Genomic DNA, 22,997 nt, shown 5'->3' on the forward strand with positions numbered 1-22,997 from the left:
AATACTGAAAACAGCAGAAGAGTAATGTCAGGTGGTGACAATGATACCACAGAGGAGTAGTGTTCCCTCATCAGCTCTGCTCCTCCCACCTCTTCTTGGCAGTCTTTCACCATCTTCCTTCTTTTGGTATTGCAAGCAATGGGCTGGAAATACGTGTGTATCATCCAAACATATATCTGGCTTTCACATACATGAAAGCTCAGGAGGACTGTGGTTCAGATGAAGGGAGGAGACAGGAAATCTGAGTAATCCCAATCTGAACCACAGGCCCCAAATCCAGGGGCTCCTCTGGATGCAGCCCCTGGATTGAGCTCTGCTGCAACGTGTCATTTTCCCTTTCTCTCTCCAACCTTTTTTCTGCAATGCTATCCCCTTTTACATCTGCTGAATTGCAGTAGATAGCTTGACTGTCTGTAGCATATGCAGAAAGCTTGTACTCTGCCTACCTTGAACACTCTTTAACCCTTTACATGTATGGGAATATCACAGAAGACTTCATATGGAGCTATCAATGCTTTCCCCACACAATTTAGATGAAAGACTATCTATCAGCAAAAGAAATCACATAAAGAGTTCTTCTCTTCTCAAAGGACATGACACAGAGGAAAGGAAACATAGCTCTTATTCCCATCCTACTGATACACCTTTAGGGGGTGAAGGTTTTCTTGCAACCCAAGGGGCTAACCACTCCATGGAGTCTGACTATTGAAAGGATATTCTCCTTGCAATCTTGCCACATCTCTGAGCATGGAAAGCACAGCTAAATAGCAGAACAAAGCTGGTGAGTTCTCCTTTATTCTGGGCCCACCCTGCTCCTCACTCCTCAAATGCCTTCTTTATTTGCCTTACAAGACACAAGAAGACTGTCTGCAAAATGGACAGTAATATGAAATAACCTGTGCCACCATTTGCCTCTCTCTTTTAAGGCAGATCAGTGGGAAGCAAATTCCATGGTTTTCGGAAAGAACCTCTTTGTGTAACATCTAAACAGAAATCCTTCACCCTCTCTCTGGCACCAGCAGAGTTTTGTCTCTAGCACCGTGCAATGCATTACCAGCAGTAGAGATTGGGACAACTACATGAAGACCAAAGCTAAATAGAATTACAGGTCCAATTCTGTAGAGTATCTACTGAAGTAATTTAATTTGTTCCCTCGGGCAACCTGGTTATTGTGCCTGGGAAACCATGCTGCAAAACAAGCTTGCAGTGCATTTAAGATTCTTACCATTTTCCTTACAGCTGCCTGTATTGCTACTGAAATTTCCTATTGATGTTGGAAGAGAAGGAATCTACTGAACAGTTCACAAATCACCAGCACAGTTGAGTCCGGTTGCGTCTCTTACCTGTTGGGGTGAGGTGCCTCCAGGTGATGACAGGCTCAGGACGACCATTTGCCATGCAAACCAGGGTTACGTTGCTGCCCTCATTCACGGTGATGTCCGAGGAGATATTGGAGATCTTTGGTGGAACTGTGAAGACAAAAGGAAGTTGGACCTTGTTAGCCAGGCTTCTGGATGGCAGCCTGTCCGACCCATTAACCTACCTACCTACTAAGCAGAGGCAGCCACAGATTCCTCTCATAGGCTGCACTCCTCATTACTACCTGGGTTTCTGAAATTAGATCAGAATAATATGTACCACTGCTTCAAGCATATGCAGGTAGAAATGGCCTTTGCTGCAATTGTGATGCTTTCTGTTTGGGTAGGTTTGGAGGCCTCCATCACATAACCTTTAAGAACTACCCTAAGGCTGCATGGGAGGAATCAGCAGGCTCCAAGCACTGTCCCAGCTAATTTTACACTCCAAACAGTCCCAGACACAGCTCTAAGTCCTCCTGCAGGGTGCTAAACACTGATTCAGGTATTAGTTATTGCTACCTCCCACGGGCTGACAGAACCCATGCTGTTAGCCACAACCCTGCTCTGCTGCTCACGCAACCAAGTGCTCACTGGGCATTGAAGTGGGGAGCTGTTAAGCTCATTTCACTGCTGTGACGAGGTGAGAAACAGGGACACGCACCACGAGTAATGGGAATTTGCTGAGGGAAGGCACAACGGTGACAGTGGGAAGGTTTCTGCAACATCTTTCAGCCAAGAGGGGTCCCCAGTGGGCTGCCCACAGCAGGCACCTCGCACAGCGCAGCACCAGAAGCATGGTAGAGTCTTTAAAGATTCACAGGACCTGCCACAGCTTGGGCATTCAGGATCCTTAAAGACTTTCCAAGTGAGTTTGTGTCACGGGACCAAGATGACCGTAACAGGACCTGAACAAGTACCTCCAGATATGGAGCATGGCAGTGTATCAGCCTCCAAGCAGAACAGGCTGTTGCAGTCTGTCCTCTCTCACATCCATGCCTTGCTTCCACACTTCACACCCCGGAGGTGGTGAGGGAGTTTGATAAAAGGGAATCTTCTAATTTATTTTTTTTTTAAATATATTTTCAGCTTCTGAATTTGTGTGTAGTGATGAATGAAACAACATCATTTTCTGCTTTGCTTACCACAGAGTAAACAGACAGCAACCTCACCTTCCCCTTCCTTGGCAAGAGAGGCTGATGGTCCTTTTGAGGCAAAGCTGCCTGTGAGCTAGGTGGGGAAAATGAAATGAAGCCTAAAGAGAGCAACTCACCCTTTCCAGCTGTGTTGCTGGATTCGTAGTATTGTTTATAACCCACAGATCTTTAGCCCCCAAACTCAGGGACAATGCTTTAGCATCTATGACCATGGGACCCCCTTGGAGGAACCCAGATCTGGGTGGTGGGCTAGCAGGGAGCTTAGGCATAAGGAAAAAAGGATATCACAGTGATGTCCCTGTTGGTTGGTGTCTGCTACAAACCATCTGATTAAGCAGAGGCAGTGGACAAAGACTGCTTTAGGCTGATAGAAGAAGCCTCACAATCACAGTCCCTGTGAGGGCCTCCAACAACCCTGATGTTCGCTGGGAGGGTGAAAGTGCTGGGATCAAGCAGTCCCTGAGATCTGGGGGTTCATTTGAGTTTGCAGCGAAGATTAAGCATCCTGGGTTGTATTAGCAAGAGTGTTGCCCCATAAGAGGAGGGAAGTGATTATATTTACTCTGCTTTCATGACTCTGTGGTCAACTCTGGGGCCCACAGCATAAGAAAGATGTGGACCTGTTGGAGTGAGGCCAAAGAAGAGCCACAAAGATGATCATAAGGCTAGAGCAGCTCTGCTATGAAGGCTGAGAGAGCTGTTCAGCCTGCAGAAGAGGCACAGAGGAGACCTTCGGAAGAGAAGGAGACTGGAAGGGCAACTTTCCGTTACCTAAAGGGGACTACAAGAATGCCGGGAAGGGACTTTTTACAAGGGCATACAGTAACAGGACAAGGGAGAACGGCTTTAAACTAGAAGAAGATAGATTTAGTTCAGACATTAGGAGGAAGTTCTTCCCTATGAGGGTGCTGAGGCGCTGGCACAGGGTGCCCAGAGAAGCTGTGGCTGCCCCATCCCTGGCAGTGTTCAAGGCCAGGTTGGACACAGGGGTTTGGAGCAAACTGGTCCAGTGGAAGGTGTCCCTGCCCATGGCAGGGGGTTGGAGCTGGGTGAGCTTTAAAGTCTTTCCCAATCCAAACCATTCTCTGATTCTATGATATCCCTTCATACGGTAATTCTTAGCATGTGAAGCACTACATCAGTTTTGGGCTCCGAGTGCAAGAAGGCAACTGACAAACTGGAGTAAGTCCACTGAAGGGCTCCCAAGATGGTCAGAGGGCTATAGCACCTGATGTACAAAGAGAATCCAAGACAGCTGGGTCTGTTCAGCCTGAAGAAGAGAAGGCTGAGGGGAGACACTGCTGCTGTCTAGAAATAGCCAGTGGGAAGGTGCAGAGAACACAGAGGCAGTTTTTTCTCAGAGGTGTGCAGTGAACAGCGACAAGCAGCAGACATGAGCTGCAACGTGGGGAAAATCCTGACTCAAAATGACAGAAAGCTTTTACTTTGGGGAGGTCAAAGATGGGAACAGGTTGCCCAGAGAAGTGGTGGAAACTTCATCTCTGGAGATACGTAAAACTTGCCTCGATGAGGCCCTCCGTAACCTGCTCTAACTGGCACCAGCAAGGAAGGAGAAGGGACCTCAGAAGGTGGTTTGCTACTCAAGAGCTAGAATTGATGGCTGATGGTGAAGCAACCAAAGCAAGGCTGGGGGAATGGTTGACTGCAGCTGGAGAGAATGGCTCCCTTCCCTGGAGGGCAGGATTTTCAGAGTGGGGACACCTCCCTGGCAGCACAGTAGTGGGTAAAGCAAAACACAGAAGAAAATCAACCCTTTCCTCTCAAAGCAAAATCCCCTGACAGATGCAAGCCCTGCTACACTGCACATTGGTGATTCACTGCAAGCCACCGGCGCTGTGTCTGCACACGTAGGAAGAGGTAGGAGGCATCAGAACAAAACCAAATAAGCATTCTTGGAGAACGCTGATATTGTCAAAGAATTTGATCCCACCATATCGAGGGCTACATGAGAGTTTTACTAACTACAGACCCACTTTGTGCCTCCTCCCCCTCTATCACACACCCGTTCTGCACAACAAATGCCTGGCAGTACAAAACAATCTCACAGCGGTCTTGGAAAGTAAGTAAATGCCTTTGCTAACCAACACCCTGAGAGTGCACAAAGGGCAGCAGAAAGGAATTACCCCAGTTGGGAAATTCAATACCCTGCCACCTCCAAGAGGCGCTTTGGTTTCATGCCACACCAAAGCAGAGAGGCAGCTTGCAGCAGCACCACGCTGAGATCTGACTCAGCTCTGAGTTGGCAGGACTCAGCAGCACTTTCTCCTTCTCTTTTCTGTCCCATTGCTCCAGGCAGCAGAGCTGCAGGCTGGGAGAGCCCTGCAAGTTCTGGTGCAGAAATCCAAACCACTGCTCTTACTAAAGGGAACAAAGTAATTCTGAGGGCCACCACAGCTCTGTAGTAGTGCAGCTACCTGTAGTACATACTGTGTTTCAGACCTGAGACCAGCACACACTGGAGAGGACAGAGAGGCTTAGTCTGGGAAGGAACAATGGAAGCTGCTATTTCTGCAAGTGATGTGTCCTAGCTGCAATGTCAAGGGACACAAGGACCGTGACTTTGGAGCATCCTCAGAGCAGCTTCTCCATGGTGTGCTGGCAAACATGGGTAAGCAGAGCCCAGGAATAAAACCAGTGGCTAGACCATATTTTGGGGACTTTATCTTAACGACAAGGGGTTAACATCTGCATCAAGAAAAAAAGCCACACAACAAACCAAGAAGGAGTAAGCTCAAGCGGGTCTAGCAGATGGAGCTGTAGGGCAGTCGAAGGACCTAGCAAAATGGGGCAATGCCAGAAACGGTTGAGGAAGGAGCAGTGAAAGCCACTATGTGGCACCAGCAGCAGAGCTGCAGTTAGGACACATGTACCCTTCCACTTCCCAAAGCAGTCAAGTCATTTTAGTTCACAGAGGATCAAGTCAACTTGGCAAATACAAACAGATCTGACCATGCTGACCAAATGCCCAAGAGAAGAAGTGTGTATCCAGATGGTCGTATCTGGCTTGCCACTTTTTAAGATGAGGGAGAAAAGGGCATCCAAGGCTGAAATCCTGTTATGAATATAATGGCTGGTTCTCCTCAGCTGCCACCTTGCTCAAAGTGCAAGGCAAGACTGAGAAGGGGGCACAGGACAGGAAATAATTTCCCTATTAATGTAAAACCTCATTTGGCTTTGTCTGCTTCGACTCCAAAGCCAGCTAGCATTAAAAATGACTGGATCTTAGTGGACAGTAATTTCACTCAGCTAAAAAGTCAGAGACTTTTAATTTTCAGGGTGTCAAGACAGCATGTTAAAATGCCACAACTGTCAGCACCAGCAACAGTTAGCATTGCCTCCTTGGCACTTGTCATTACTTTGCACACACCTTTTTAGGACAGTCTTAAAATGAGAAGCTTTGACCTTATTATTTTTTCCCATGTGTGGGCTGTGTCATGTTTTCACAGTTCCCAGACTGCTGGAAGAAGGATTGCTGAGAATAAAACCTCTTAGGACCAGGATCTTCTGGGTGTTGCAGCCTCCTTTGGCCCAGCCATCTCTTGACCCTCAGCTGGAAAATTCTTCTGTGTCTGGCCTCTCTAAACCATTAACACAGGCAAAACCACAGCCTGCAGACCCACAGAAAGGGAAGCACTACAGCTAAACAGGGCTTTCAGGTGTTTTCATATTCAGCCTAACAACTTGTCCCTCCAGGGGGGACCAGGCTGCTGATGGACCCTTCTGTCTCCACGGACCATGGCAAAGCGCTGTCAGGCTCTCTGGTACTGATGGGAAACAGAAAATCTCCTGTTTTTTTCTGCACTTTCAGCATAAATGTAATATGGGGTATTCATTACCCTGTGCTTAGAATCCCTCTAATTGGGGTATTCATTACCCTGTGCTTAGAATCCCTCTAATTGGGGTATTCATTACCTTGTGCTTAGAATCACCTTGTGATGGGGTGGGGAGCAGAGATCAGCATGAAGGGAAGCACAGTTGGTTCCCCACTGCCCCATCCCTGGGGAGGTAGGATGCCCTGCCTATGCCAGGGTCACATTCTGGAGAGACGGAAATGAGCTCTGAGAAGAATGGCTCGAAATTCATATACTTGTTTCTTCTACATTTCATACCTACAGGACAAGCCTGATGCCAGCTCAGCATCTCATCTTACATGTCACTGACAGTAAACAGCAAACCCCAAAGTAACCAGTAGCCATTTTCCTTGTGAATCTTACATTAGAAGAGCAGGGGATCTGCAAGGCAGGAGCAGGGAAAGGGCAGAGATGCTGCAGGATGCCCTGGGCTGCGAGAGCTGGGGGGGCTGCAGGACAGGAGGGGTGCAAAGGCAGAGCTGGTGTGGGAATTCTAGTCCCAGGCAAGACGCAGTGGCAGAGCTAGGTAGGACAGGCTTGTGCAGAACCTGCTCGCACCAAGCCTGTTAATTGCCATCAATCCTTCACTTTCATGACAACTGCAACTCACATTAATTTAAATAATAAGAAAGACTGAGACATGAAAAATAGAGCACACTCCCCCAGTGCAATCACTGTTGCTCTCGAGATGAAAGCAAGTGATTTGTTTCCACAAAACATTATCGTGTCTCGAAAACACCCACTATAGCAGTTATTACAAACCAGGGGCCACATATGGGAGGCAGCAAGGAAACTGCAAACAAGAGAACACGCAAACATCTGCTGTTGTTATCCTTGCCTTTTATGACCTAAACCCTTCAGAGCTCAAAACTCCTCCTGAGATATTACCTGGGAGTAATAACCAGCAACACTTCTAAGGTCTTTTCCTAATTTATACTGGAACTGGCTACGCCACAGCTCCCAAACAATTCATGTATCTGCCTTTAGATCAGAGCATACAGATATAGCATAGGAATAGGAACCACTGCTTAGCCTAAGTGGTATTTCTATGCAAGAGGTACTTATAGGCAAGGGGCAGCAGTTTTTGGCTCCTGCATTGGTTGCACTCTGCTTTCATGATGCTTCACACAAGACCTTAGTGCAAAAGGAGGGTGGGTTTGCGAGACAAGGGCATAAAGCATGGGACTAGGAACTCAAATCAGGTATGGCTGGATGAAAAATGCAAACAGAGGGACATGGAGATGTACTTGGAAGGTGGCTCTGAGCCCTGCGAACACACTCATAGGAAGTTCACAGTCTGACTGCTCCCTTTGGGCAAAGAGCTTTGCATAAGACCCTTAGATGCAGTATCCTGTGCAACAGCTACTCCCCTAACTGAAATTACAAGCCTGCTTAACAGTCAGATATTTTGTCAATAAGTCACAAAATACATTAAAAAAGCAGAGCTTTTATTCCCAATCTACAGACCTAAGATGCAGCAAAAGCTATTTAATCCCCCCAAGACGAAGAAGCAAATACTACAGAAAATTCCTAAGAAAGCCCATAAGCTTCATTAAAGTGTTCTAACCGCTTGTCCCGAGAAGGGCACCTTGGAAACAAATGGAGAAAGTCAACACAACCCTGTTCGTATATCCTCATTAGTTAGTTGCTTCCTCCAGCTTATTTACTTACCTTCCTCTGTACTGGCAAGTAGGACCCCCATCTGCTGGGGAAAATTAAGACTCCCACCCACAAATCCACAGGAGCCTCTAGCTTTCAGGGCAAAAAAGAACACATCAGGACTTCACTCCAAAGTCAAAGGAACTTTGCAGCCACTAAAGCCCTCTGCAGGTGCCTATCAATTAGTCTCCAGAGTTCTCATTTCCTTATTCCCAGCTCCCAATTAACAGCACTTTGCAACAAATGCAAAGGCGCTAATAAGCCCCCAGGCAGAGGTAGGGGGGAGGTTGACCACGGCCCTTGAATGCTTTCGAGCAGCCACCTTGCTCACCACAATTAGGGGTCCTTTCCTGGGGCAATTAATTGTCAGCAAATTGGCCTCATTAGTCATTGTTTAGTTAAAGTGTTTAGTGGGGAGAGAGGGTCTAAAGAAGGGGCTGAGCTCCTAAACACAACTAAATGGTTTAATTTCCCTCTTATGTGTGCAGCAGGCTAATCACACGCTCTTTACAACCATAACAAGAAACAGCTTGTTGCTGCTTAGGTCCGCAAAGGGAGCAAGCGGAGGGCTGGAAAGCAAAATGTAGACACCCTTTGGGATGAGGGATGCTAATGTTTCTGAAGCACTTTGCAGACAAAATGTGACATGAGACCCAGTATGTGTTTTTTACAGTCTGATTCATGCCGTAGCCTCAGCCAGAGGCAGACAAAGCTCTCACCAGGGCAGGAGGGCAGAAAATGAAGTTGTTGAACTTCATTAAAGAGAGTGGACTCTGAAACATCCTTATGACCTTCTGCTCTGCTAGGCTTGTTTCACCCTGCCAGTTCCTCTCTCAGCATTAAAGCTTTTGGTGAAGTAGAGACAAACGTTGAGGGCTTGGGTTTGGTTTTTAATCTCCTGGGAACAAAAAACCTCTCAAAATACACTACAGCGCTCTTACAACATGTAAAAATTGCTTCTTTCTATTGACTGAAAGGGAGTATCTTGCCACATCCATCCCTGGTGGCCCTTTAGAGGAGGGTATATCCCAGCCAGAGCATGGAAACCACTTAAGAGATCTGCAGTTCCCATGCGTGCCCCCACATTTCTCTGCCCCAGTGTGGCAGACCTCTATCCAAGCACCACTGCCTATGCCAGGAGATGCCAAGCCTTGCATGTTGGTGATCCTCACCCATAGGGACACCTTGCAGGAAATTACTCCAATCCAGATGGGGACTGGATGTTTTGCAGTGACTCAGAGCAGAGAAGCAGACTGGATGCTGTAAATCAAAGCCAAGCCATGTGGAAAGCCTTCCCAGTCTGGTGAGCTGGATAGCGTGTGGGATCTCACCGCATTTGAGACTAAGAGCTGACAAGCCAAACCATTTTGCCTTGAGAAAGGCTCTGCCTCATCCAATTTACAGTCAAGTGTCTGGACTATTTTTCCCCATAAAATTGCATGGGAAACTCTTCCAGTACATTGTTTCTTAGCAGAGAGCAGCATGGAGTGTAAACCCGTTAGATTGTCCCATCCATGAGCTGTTGGAAAAGTCAGCACAGAACTGGGCTCTATGGCTTATACTCATTCCCACTGATGTATTTTCTTTTTTTAACCTGTCTCCATGAAGTTTTCAGGAGAAGAATTATTTCATTTCCTGACTGAGACAGAAACTGAGAGAAAAGAATAGGTTAAATCTCAAGCCAACCTTGTTTTTCGGTGCACTAAGGGGATGTTGTGGAACAGGGATAAAAGCAGTCTCACTCCTGCTCCTAGCCCAGCATCTCATCTGTAAACCCAGATGATAGCCTTTCACCCTAAAGCAGTTCCAGCTCCAAGCCTGAGCCCCAGCCTTGGTCTGTTGCTGATAGCATTTCACCTACCTCTGGCTTTTCCATGTCCTCCCATCAAGCACAAGGTCACCAAGTTTGTGGAGCCCAGGAGAGCAAGTTAGCATGCTTAGCATGTAAATGAAAGCACAAAGCACAAGCCAGACATATGCCTGATATCCCCTTATCACCAGATTTAGACCTTTGGATATGAAGTATTGGTTCTCTGCTACAGACCATATTTTTCTTTTCTATTAACATGTCAAATTTATGCTGGGATTGCAGCAATCCACTTGTCAGCAGTTCATGTCTTTAAAGGACAGCTCTGTGCATTTCCCGTTTGTGTTGCTCTGGTTCTTTATGCTTGTAAAACTGACTGCAAGCCTTTATGGCTAACTCTCCTAGAGAGCCCTGCTGTGAAAACACAGCCTTCTTCGCAGGACATGTGTAAACAACAACAGAAGTGCTTGCCATGCTAATCCTCAGGGATTAACCCTTGGAATGCCGCCTAATCCCAAACACTTTACAAACTACAGATGTACACAGCTTTTGGTCTTTGTTTCAAGTGTGTTTGTATATTCCCTTAGGCCATTTTTTAAATCTGGGAGGTATTTACTTATGGGACTGAAGCAATAGCAAAGCTTTTCTTCTGCAGATGTAATCAGCCATGGAGGAAGAGAAATCCGGTGAGAAAAGTTGTCCTTAGTGTCCATGTCCTCCAAAGACATCTCTGAGAATTTCAATACAAACTTTTCCACAGAAACATTAAGCACGTTGGATGTACATGGTACGCAGCTGAAGCCTAATATGCAGCCTTTCTAGGGCTCGATTCAGAGCCCAGGGAGCTCCTCCTTTGATGTTAATGGCCTTTGGGCTAATTCTTATACAGCAAGAATGGGCAATGGCTTCAAGGAAGTGTTACAGCCAGAATGGGGATGCTTCATTAGCCAGTTGAGAGAAAAAAGTAAGATTATGATTTAACTGAGTCCCAGCAGTCCTTGGCTCCTGCCTGTTAACTCTTTCTTTGGGAAGTAGACTAGGAAGCACAGGCCACGTATGAGAAGAAAGGACAGGGAAAAGCCTGTATCATTTCAGGGCAAGAGGTACAGGTTCAGAGAGTGTGTCTATGCATTAGAAAGATGACTGGGATTTTTCTGAGTAGGGGGGGAAGTTAATTTTGGCTAACGTGCCACTCTACATGAAGATGAGGTTGTCCATCACAGTTTTAGATGCAGGAGAAACAGAGCCAGAGTTGTTGGTTTGTTTGTTTTCAGACCTAATGCTGTGGTTATTTATGTTCAGCTCACTAGGGACACAGGGTAGAACCAACAAAACAGCCTTCACAAACTGCCTGGTGGACATCCACACACAGGCTGAAAAGAAAAGGAAGCTCTCTCCAAACCCTGTTCTGGGATTCCTTTGACTGCCCATGGTTTATCCCACAGTCTCCGTGATAAGCCACAGGACAGCAAATGCAACACTCCAAGTGTCTTGTGCATACCACATACTCAAGGATCTGGCTCAGTTTCAACCAAGACAGACAGCTTCCCAGCGACAAGCCTCTCACTCAAATTAAATGCATGTGGTACATGCAAAACATCTTTTATTAGTGGGCTTTCCTTTTAATGCATCAAAACAAGCAAAATGGAGTGGGATAGCTTACTGTAACTGCCTTTTAAGATTGCTTTCAGGCTTCTAGGGGAGCAGAAAGCTAGTGTAGCATTTTGGAAATGCTGGTTTTGCTTCCAAAGGTATAAAGAACAAAACTAATAATCCCATACTGAGACCTTTACAGACTTTGGATAAAATTCACTCCTGTGTAAGTGCACTGATTTGGAGATGAGTGTAAAGTACTATCCTTGGCCTACAAGACTCCAACTCATGGCCTAGGACAGCTGTCTGTTAAGAAAACACTGCTGTTTCTCTAACAAGATGATTCACTTTGTCCAATTCAGCAAGTGACGAGCCATCTATAACACAAGCCACCATAGCTGCTTTGCTGAGTAGTCAAATCAGCAACCACAAGACTAACATCTTAGTAGAGAGCAGCTGCCTCTTCTGATGCCAAACGCCCTACCAAAAACATTTCAAGCAAAAAATGAACCTGAAACAAATCCCCATCTCAAAAAAACCCCATGAATTTTGAGCGTGAAAAAGACTGAAAGTGCAACTCCACATTTTTTAGCCTGGGATGCTCAGCACATTCCTGCATTGTCACTATTGCTGGATCCACAGATGGTGGCTTTCCCCAGCACACACAGTTATGAAATACCAGCTGCGAGACCTTCAATTGTTAGCTATTGTTGAGCTTGGTGATAGCTGCAGCAGTGAGTTTTCTAAAGGCCAGGGTGTTATCATCAGCCATCTGAGAAAGGAAAGCCAAAGAATTCGAGGCAAAGAACATGAATTCAGTCAGAATTCTGTCAGAAATGTTTGTCAGAAATGCTCATCTACACAAGCCTGATCCAGCAGAAAAGAGGGAAAACCAGATAGCAGTACTCCTGAAGTAAAGGCATCTTCAAACAAAGTAGCTGGCTAGAGCTGAGATGCGATTGTGGTGGCCTCCTTCCCACAAGCCAACGGAGAGCCAAGGTCTCCTGGGCAGGAGAGTTTCTGCTGTCCGAGTTTCCCTGCCAAAAGAGAGCTCTCTGTTTGGGTCCAGCCATGTGCAGCAGCACCTTGAATTCTTGGAAGTTTCCCACTGCTGCCTTTCCCAAGCTTTGAGGTGTGGTGAGGATGTGCTGTGAACGTGCAGACAACCGCAAGGGAGGGAAGGGATGGATTCCAAGAGCTTTGCTCTGTAAACACATTACCGGTACCATTTCAATCAAAGGAGAATCTCTCCCAGGCTGTCAGGCATGATGCTTATTCCTTGTAGCCTGCAGCTTTATTAAGGCACATAAACCCACTGGTTGTCCCTCTTCCCCCAGTGGGGTTCAAGTCTGCCCTCTTCAAAACTGACGTGTTTTTTGATGGTCTCTCAGTGTTAGCAAATAGGGGCAATTAGCACATTATACGATGGGATTGCAGAGGACAAGAGCCTCAGGTTTTCAATTTCCACTGGGGCTGAGCAGGATTACCCCCACAAATTCTTCTGAAAGGCCAGGAGGAGGCTGGATGTCAGGGATAGCTATAAATGAGGGTGCTTACAAGAAAGAAGCAACAAAATCTTGTAAGAAGTTTTGCAATAGTGAGTATCAAACTGAGAAGAAATAGGAAGACATTACCCATTCAGGAGGATGAGCTTGCATCCAGAAAAGGTCATCAGCACCTTAGTGCTGAGTGGGAAAACAACTTTACAGACAACTTTCATCTATGGTTCTGCAAGCAAATACTCCCCACCTCAGAAATCCAGTGCTGTGGGCTAGAGAGTAAGAATGAGGTGATCTCCCCTGCTGACCAACAAAGGACACTAATAAAAACCTGCAAATATTTCTACCACAGCAGTGGATCAAAAACTATTTCCAGTGGAAAACATAAAGCCACGTGTCTCTGCTGTAACAGCACATCCACGTCTGTAATATCACAGTTAGCAGGGTAAGCAACACTACCAAAAAATTAAGGGAGGAAGGAGTTTGTGTAGGTCTGGTACTTCGGGTTCAATGATTGTTCTGCTATGCACTTGTGATAAAACCTTGAGTAAGTCACTCCATGTTTCTAAGCCTCAGCTCCCCTTCTCACTCATGCATAGGGAACCACTGTCTGCAAGATTGATGGCATCCCCAGTGCCTGGTACCGGACTGGTGTCATGAGAGGTATGATGCTTTGCCATCTACAGCTACAACGAGTGCAGGAGAAGCAGGGGAGGAGTATCTGCAAAGCCTCAAACTGTTAAATTCCTTATGAGGAATTACCATGCTACAAACTTCCTTGGCACAGCCAAAAGGGCAAATCCAAGGCAGACCTATCCACATGCAGATGAAACAGGCCTGGTTCCTTACTGCTGGTATAAAGATAAAATACTGTTTTACATGAAAGGGAATGCAACGTAGGAGAGAATCAGCTCTGCAATTCATAAACCCAAGGGAAAAAGCAGGACCCACAAAACAATGTGGAAACTGGAAAGGAACAGAAGTGTAATCAATATAGTTAGGGATACTGATGGATGATAGGGATATGCTCATACACTTCTCTGTTCTGATGGTCATGATATACTGGAGTTTGCAAAAATGAGAGTGTTAAGAATAAAGAAAGAAACTTTGCATCAGGACACAATGATGAAAACTCTGCCAAAGCCTGAGGAGAAGCAGAGATATAACCCAGATGGCATCACACTATGGATCAACCTGCCACTGGATCGGGCGCAGACACTCATGACAAATAGGCACAAGGGATGCAGCACAAATACAGTGTGACACTATATCCTGGGCATACGCTTGATGTATGGAGGATTAAATGCCACACACACACTGTCCTGGGTAGATTGTATCTAGTGCTGACAGATACCTGAGGGATCTGTCTCTTTCTTTATATACTTTGGCAATTGCCATGCCGACAAAGGATTATGGGACTGGGGGGGTGAGAAGGAGAGATCATTTGCTACTCTGTTTAACAGAGACTCTATTCTCTGGGGGGATTTTGTCAAGATGTTGGATTTCTTCTTAAATGATATTTCTACCTGCCTATACACATTTGGGGTTGATGGGCTTCTCTCTTCTGCCCCTCTGACACAACGGCTTGCTCTTCTGGAGCCCCAAACCAATCTGAAAGCAAATGTGGCTTCTGCAAGCTGGTTTGAAGACTGTTGCCCTCAACCCCTGTGCCCATGGGTGTTGCAAAGGCAAGAAAACAGCCAACTTGTGGTAAGGACCAATTCCTCTCCTTCTCTGGTGATTGACGGCTCTGTTTGTCAAGAGAGACAGGCTGTCATGAGTGCGAGATAGCTATCACCTGGGGACACTATTAGAGGGAGAAGGAAGGAGAGTGGGAGAGACAAACAGAAAGGCATAGAAAGACAGACAGACAGAAAGGAGAGCTGAGGAGGGGGAAACAGGGAAGGAGCAACGTAAGAGTGTGGATGAGAGAAAAACAGTACCACTTGATGAATTAAGTTGTCAACTTTGGCATCAACCTGTGTACCTTGTCATGCCAATAAATTCATTGAAGCTGAAGCTGCACTGCGAGTCAAGAGTGAGAGAGTGCTGATGGAAGGAAGAAATAACAGCCCATTTAAAGACTCAGAGCAATTTGTTAGTTACCTTAGGAGGGAAGTAGTGACAACAGAGGAGAGGTGCTTCCCCATCACAATGGGCAGGGAATGATATCATAGAATCACAGAATCATAGAGTAGTTTGGGTTGGAAAGGACCTTAAAGATCTTCTAGTTTCAAGGCCCTGCCACAGGTAGGGACATCTTCCACTAGACCAGGTTGCCCAGAGCCCCATCCAAACTGGCCTTGATGCTTGTTTTGGATTCAACCTGTCCACCCAGTTGTGCTGCAGAATGTAAAGACATCAGCAGAGCCAGAGACCTGGTTCAAGAAGAAGAAAGGCAGGGGAGAAGCTCACCGAGGTCTAAAGGGAATGGGGCAGATGCATGCCTTTGTGTAGTGCTGTGTGCCTCAGGCCATCCCGTGAGGTGTTGAGGGAAGATGCTGATAACAAATACCCCCAGTGGGAGAGGAGGCAAAGGGCACTGAACACAGTCAGCATCACAGGGCTGAAGGAACGTGAAGGAAAGCAGAGATGGAAACTGCAGCTCTGGCACAGAGGGGTGCCGTATTGGAAAACCAGGAAGAATATAGAGCCCTCTCCTGACTTTGAAGTTAGAAGCATGGCACTGAGATGCAATCAGCTTTGGCTGGCTGTACCAGGGAAGCACTGCACTAAGGTGCTTTCCTGTAGAGCAAAGGAGGTTGCCACTAACTTGGTAAAGGTTCAAGTGTATTTCTTACAAGAGGAGCTCACTGACTTCTGCTGTTCCCCAGAACTCCAGTGAAGTCTGTTTGGTGTGACTGAGGAATGGAAAATCTACTGGTACGATGCACTCACCTGCCACCCAGACAAGGGGTAACTACGTGCTTTCTCTCCCGCTACTATTAAAACTTCCAAAACTAAACAGCATCTGCCACAGCTGCTTGAGAAATGCATCCACCGCTTCACTCTCTTCCCCCCAACTCACTGTTCCCCACACAGGAGCTTCTGCAACCCTTGTGCTCACAGAAGATGGTCAACTCCTGCCAAGATTTCTCTTCTATGAGCCATGGAGCCTCAGAGTTGCAGAGGGTGATTTCCAGAGCAACATGAGACCCCCTGTGACCTCATTTGTAGCCGTTCAAAGACGTTTACATTTATATGATGAGACATGTCCACTGACCCTTCCGTGCAATGAGCTGATCTCAACCAACCGCCAGGCACTAGCCCAAGAAAGAGAAGGACACCACCTGCTCCAAGATTCATTCCTCCCATGGCCTCTGCTGCTGTGTGTTCCACTGATGCCCCAGGCTTGGACAGAGGGGAGGGAAGGAAGGAGGAAGTTAAAAACCCAGATTTCTCCCTCAGGCAGAAGTGTTGAGGGTTTTCCTTTGAGCAGGGAGAAATTCTGACTCAGACACAAGTGCAGAAGTTATCTTTTTCAGCAGTCACTGCGGACGTAAAAGACCTGGAGAATTTGGATAGAAGTGTGGGCACGTGTATAGCATTTGACAATTTCATGCAGGAAAACAATATGTATGGCATAAAACTATCATATGTGGTTATGTCTGTGTGTATATATAATATATACATATAAAATATATACATACTTAGAATGTGTACATGTATATGCTTATATATACATATATATATATACACATACACATACTGGCACTTGCTCCTGAAACTCCTGGCCTCTTCAAGAGCTCTCATTTGGCAGGTGGTTTGTAAGCTGCCAAACAGGCACGACAAAGCTGTCCTGCCTGGTGTCCTCTGAGCTGTGCGATGTAGCTCTGTGGCTGCCTTCAATTTGATATCAAATGAGAACAGGGATCTCACTGAGCCAAGCTCCATTCTGATCTGACTGGTCCCCAAATCAGATCAGCTGTAGTGCCCTCAGGCTGTGGCACTGTATTAAAGTTGAGGGCAGCTTTAATCTGCTTCACCATTTGCACAGTGGAAGCTCTGCTTGGCCTACTGGGAAATTACTGGTATGTCCCTCATTCGAGTACACTGGTCGTTCTTTTTCCAGGAGTTGTGATCTTTGGGTTAGTGTAACTTAGTTTAAATGATCTAAACTGATAGCTTCCAACCTTTCTCATTCTGAGGGCACCTTGCAATTTCCTGGGGAAGGTAAACACACCATGTAATGAATGTAACTCTCCTGACAATAGGCTTGGTTTGGGAGTCACAGTCTGAAGGGAGAAGATGGCTCAGTGAAGGAAGTAAGAGAGAGAAGGTAGCTCGGTGCTCAGGTGAACCTGCAAGCAGCCTGCAGCATAGCTGTGAGAGGCCTGGACACCCATCCACATCCATCACACTCCCTCCAGGGAAATACCATGTCTTCTCCATGACATCACCCCAAACTGCATCCTGGGTGCATCAAACACAGCATCACAACTGGTCAAAAGAGGTCATTATCCTGCTGTATTCAGTGATGGTGAGGCCTGACCTTGAATACTGTGTGCAGTTCTGGGCTCCACAATTTAAGAAAGATGTGAAAGTTCTAGAATGCATCCAGAGGAAGGCAACAAAGCTGGTGAAAGGGCTGGAAGGCATGAGGAATAGCTAAGGACTTTTGGCTTGTCAAGGGAAAAGGGAGACTGAGGGGTGACTTCATGGCTCTCTACAGCTACCTGAGCAGGGAAAGTGGAGAGGGAGGTGCTGAGCTCTTCTCCCTGATGTCTAGCAATAGAATATGAAGTGAAAAATGATGGTAACTTTCGGTTATCACCACAATACAAATGCAACAGCCCAGAATTTCAGATTCACTGCCCTGCAGTTTGACCAGGGTTGTGCGTTTGCAAAGACCAGTCGTGTACTGTAGGCCTATTTTTAGAAAATCTAATTTATAGACATGATAGCTTGCAGAGGAAACAGTATTAGCCAGAAAAAATCCCTTCCTCAAAAAGCTGTTTAAAACCAGCCATGACCAACTTGTTCTCCTGGAACTGCTGAGGAGCCCAGGATACCTCAAAGGTGGCTTGCCTTTGTCTGTGTCTAGCCAAGGAACAGCTCAAAGTATTGTAAAGCCTTGGTGGGATCATGCTAGTGGCTACATAAGGGAAGAATGACTTTCATTTGTAAAGACCATTCAGTAGTAGGCATGCCAATTAATAAATGAATGAAAAGAAGTGACATTCATTATGACATTTAAATGACTGAAGTGCCAAGTGCTTGTTAAAATACCACGTAGTCTGGAAGGAGGCAAAGAAAGAAACAAAGCTTGGACAAGCAGTGAGTAATGGTGACCCAATCAATTTGACTATTGATAAAACACTGGTGAGGAGATGTGCAGGAGAAAAATCTCTGCAAATCATCAGCTAATGGATTAAATGCATCTGAGCGGGAGATGGAAATTAACTGATCAATTCACTCAACAGCTGCTAATTATATGTGACAAGGCATGCAGAACTCCAAAAGTATACGGAGCTCAGAGGAAACAGTGCTGGTGGAAATGGAGGCTGCTTCTTGCCACGATGGGGTAGGACATTTACCCCAGTGAGAGAACATCACTGTCACAGGCTGAAGGTGAACTCCGCAAACGTTGGAAGTCTGTATTTCAAAAGCATGGAAAGGGGGTTTCTTTCCCACTGCTTTGTAACAATTTGCAACATTAGGTATAAATATACGGTATCAAAATTAACGTGCCAATCTAAACAAAATTAAATGTAATGGTGCAGTCAAAATGAGACCTTTTTGCCTCATTGCAGCTAAACATTTTGACGTTCATGAAATGAAACTAGAAAGTTAAAATGATGTGTTGTGACACTCGTCTGTCAAAAGAATTTCTTGCATCACCACATTCCTGCAAAATGCTTTGACGCCGATAGAGCTGATCTTCCAATAGGAAGCTATCTCACGATTTCTTACAGCTCCTTTCACAAGCTCATTTTGAATCATCAGTCACTAACATATTCCTGACCACTTCCATTTTGGCTTGCACCATTTAGGAAATGGTCACAGGGATATTGAGTAGCTCTTCTCTCCTCATAGGCTTACTCTTATCATATATTGACCCATTGGGACTCCTTCGAAATCAGGAGAATGTATGAAATATAGAAAATAATAGAAATGATGAATTAATTGATCATCAGAGAAAGATTAGTACCAAAGTGTGATTTTTTTCCCCTGAACAATACCAAATGGGAACCTCGCTGGTGTGATTCTCACCCTGAACTGTAGCATTGAGTTTGGAATCCACCTGTGGAGCAAGGATAAATGCTAAGCACATGTTTAACTTACTGCTTATGCCAGTGATTAAATCATTAGTTCAAAGGGGAAAACCAATGTGGCTTATAAATTTGGAACTTCCAAATTCAGGAAGTTCAGGCCTGACAATACAACACAAGGGATGTCAATTCTGGACATGATGTGTCCTGAGCCAGCAGTCTTCCAGGTTCATCATGCTAACAATATATATTATCTATCCTCAAACCCCAACTCTGTAACTTGTGAGGGTCAAGTATGTTCTGTGCATGGCCTATGATGCTATTTTTAGGCTGGTTTTAAAATTCATGGTTGAAGAGAATTCAGAGGATGCAATGTTTTATACAGTGCTCCACGAATTCCTGCTAGCAAATTTAATTCAATCTGTCTTGGGTTAGGAGCACTGTCACGGATTGGCAATTGCCTGAAGAACCATAAACAAAGGATAATGACAAGGGGCATGTAAGAGCAAAGCTGTAAGCAGATTTGTAAGTGGGGTGCTGTAGGAATCTCTGTGAGGTCTGCTTTCATTTAACATCTTCATTAATGAACCTGAAGAAATAACTTACTAATGAAAGTGTGGATGATGCTCAGCTGGGAGGAGCTGCAAACATCCATCAGGACAGATAAAGGGGTACACAGGGATTAGGCAAAAGGGCAGAAAGAAAAGAGCAGAACAAGTTAATTAAGTCTACTTGAGAAAAAATGTCAGTTTATGGGGGTGAGAAGACCCGCACTTTTTTGAGACAGAATGGATGTGAAACTTTGGATCAGATTTCTCAAAGCACTGAAGAATGTAAAACCACAGGGTTGTCTAAACTTAAGAGTAAATGGTAAAGAAACGTGGCATGCTATTAATTGGATGGAAATGTCATCTAAGGTTCAATACATCTGTACTGGGGATCAATCCGTACCTATATTCATAGTTGGGTTAAGGTATATCAGCTTGCATAATGCTTCAAGTATAATGCTTCCCTTATTTAGTGTGTGATGTCCCTGCACATTGCAGGGGGTTGGAACCAGATGACCTTAAGGTCCTTTCCAACCCTGACTATTCTATGATTGTATGATTTGAGGCCAAATAAACCACACTGAAGAAGAGGGAAGGAGAACATCGAAATTCATGCATTCAATATGCTTAACAGTAATGCTAAAGAAGTAACAAATTCCCTAGGACTTAAATAAATTACATGGCAGAAGAGTAAAGTTTCAGACAAATTACGAAGGCACCGTGTGGTGGAGAAATGGTCCTCCTTAGCATTGCTAGGATTACGTATTCAATGGAACAAGTCATTCAGGTCTGCTGCAGCACCGAAAATATGCGGAAAAAAGGAGAGGCATTCCTCAGCTTGCTAAATCTAGACGTAAAAGAGGACAAATAGCAACTCTTGCACAACATCTCATTTAAACACAAAGACCAGGCTACACCAGTGCTCATTCCACAGTATTTCACAACATGGCTAAGCCTTCACCTGAGACTGATCTATACCACTTTCTGCTAGCTAGAGAAAAGCTGGATAATTAACTTCCCAACTAACCCAGTGCTGAGGTGCTCCCCCTGTGCTCCTAAAAACTTGGCCAGAATTGGCCCTCTTCCCTTTAAATGCAGAAGGCCACAGGTCTGCATTTGAAAGAGTTAACTGTTTCATGGTTGTGAATCCCTGCAGTTTTGCATTCCTATTACAAGACTACAATACTTGAAAGAATGTCTTCTCGCCTGTGGCAGCTGTGTTACCTTATATTTAATATCTGTGTGAGGGGAAAACAAAATGGAATAAGCAATCCAAAGAGAACACCTGTGGTCCATTTGTGACTACTCCAACTCCTTAATTCCAGGTGTTCCAAACTTAACTGGCCCAAAAGAAGCAGAAAATGCAGGTATGCTAAAAAAATGTATGCTTATATATGCTAAAAAGTTCTGAATGGACGGGGGTGTCAAGGGACAGAGAAGACAAGGAAGTTATCAAAAATAGAACATTCTACTGATTACAGCACTTCAGAGCCAGGCCCTGCCACTCATTTGCTCTTATTTTGGGCAAGCTTCCATATGCCTCAGCGCATTGGGAGTAGCAAGGTTTTTTTTGTACCACTCCTTTTTCATCTGGTCCATTCTAACTGTAGATTCTCCAGGCCAGAGACCCTCTCTCAGCCTTTGTTCGCAACCCTGTGTTGCCTAAGGACTTATTTAAAGCCTCTGGACAGTGCATTAGTTTTAATTGGAATAAACTAAATGAAATGACATTCTTTAGTCTACACCATACAAATGCCAAATATTAAGTTAAAAAGGAAGTCTATTTTTTAGTTAGCTAAGAGCTAAATAAGGAATTTGAACTATTAGTACACTCACAAATGTGTGGTTTTAATTCTGCATGGTGTTCATTGCAAAATGGCTACATTAAATATTAAACCCTTACTAAAAACAAATGCAACTAGGCTTCAATAAAGCATGGCAACTCAGCCTGAAATGTATTTTTTTCCTGCAGAAAATTATAAGCAAGGTGCTTAAAATAACTTTATTTGAGGTAGATTGGTATAGTTCCATTTTTAAAGGCAACGAAGTGAGGAACAACGAGGTGAAGAAGAGAGAAGCAGTGGGGCCCAGAGAATTTAAGAGGCTTGCTGAAAACCTCAAAGGACATGAGTGATTTTGTCAGGAGGCCTCATATTTTCAATTTTGGGCTTAGATCCCAGGGTCATGGTGTCTGAGAAGAAGTACTTTTTGCACATGAAAAGTGTGATGCTGTGAACTGAGTGCTTTAACACACACTGAATGCCCACTAACAAATTCAGAACCTAACCTGAGAGGCCAGATTTCAGGTACATAAGCATTCCATAGGGCACCTGCCTGCAACAGGTGGAGTGCTGGTTTTAATACCTCAGGTTTCCTTCTCCTCTTTCTCTAGTTAGATTTCCAATCTAGCAGAACAGCTCTCCTTGTCCTGACAGACAGATGTGTATTGTCCCTTTTCCCATCACTAGCTGAGGGCGGGAGGGGGTGAGACAGGGTTCAGATGACTTCCTGGACAAAGGAGCTTTGTAACTGCAGCCTGATGAACATCAGAGATAAGAACAGCAACAGCAAACCAGCCCCACTGGGAATGGCAGTAGCAGTCTCTTCACCTAAAGGCAAGCCAGCAATTATGCTTGCAGTGCCCAGTATTTGTCTGTTCCTTCCCTGCGGGGGGGCCCCAGACCGGGTGTGCTCAAGGCTACTTCTATGTTATACACAATTTGGAAACATCTTCCAGCCCTTTCTTTCTCCTGCTTATGTATCTGAAGCCAGAGCTCTGATTGAGCCTTATCGTGCAAGTTAACAATGTGGAGAAGAGGGGTGAGAAGAAGGAAAAAAGCACGTATGTGCATGGTTTTGTTCCAGCTGGGTAGGCACACCCCATGGGAGAAGGCTGGCTCAGCCCTCATTGTCCCAGGGGATGCTCTTATGTCTCCCCATACCAGGAGGAGAGCCTGTGAGATCCCACCCCCATCAGCAGTGCCTGCCACCAATGTTAGAACTGCTCCAGAAGCGTGTTGGATCAGCTGTGTGTGGGCATGCAGAGGGGATGGAAGTGCTGTGCTGGCCTCCAGAGCCAGCAGGAGCATGAGTGCCGCTCCAGCCTAAGGAGTTCAGCTTCCAAGGGCTACAGGGAACTGGGATGTGAAAATGGGAAGGAACGTGACATTCTGAAAGCCAGGGTTCTCCGTTCACCAGTGACCTGAAGAAGATCAATGGCTTCCCAAGAAGCAGTGCAACCATCCAAGACCTCTGGCAGCAATACTACACTACAAGCAGCTTAGGAGCACTCTTT

The 22,997-nt window shown here is 45.4% G+C and overlaps 1 protein-coding gene across 1 annotated transcript in view; it reads right to left on the minus strand.

Annotated features, from left to right (window-relative positions):
• Positions 1-1,343: 1,343 nt before the first annotated feature.
• LSAMP (limbic system-associated membrane protein) overlaps positions 1,344-22,997 on the minus strand; it is a gene marked incomplete at its 3' end in the record, with an annotated part of 191,931 nt that continues 170,277 nt past the window's right edge. The window contains exon 3 of the mRNA XM_010018033.1: positions 1,344-1,469. Within this exon, the coding sequence (XP_010016335.1) occupies positions 1,344-1,469 (126 nt within the window). The remainder of the gene's footprint in view (positions 1,470-22,997) is intronic.

The sequence above is a fragment of the Nestor notabilis genome, unplaced genomic scaffold, assembly GCF_000696875.1.
Source record: "Nestor notabilis isolate BGI_N333 unplaced genomic scaffold, ASM69687v1 scaffold1237, whole genome shotgun sequence".
In the NCBI taxonomy this organism is placed as follows: domain Eukaryota; kingdom Metazoa; phylum Chordata; class Aves; order Psittaciformes; family Psittacidae; genus Nestor; species Nestor notabilis.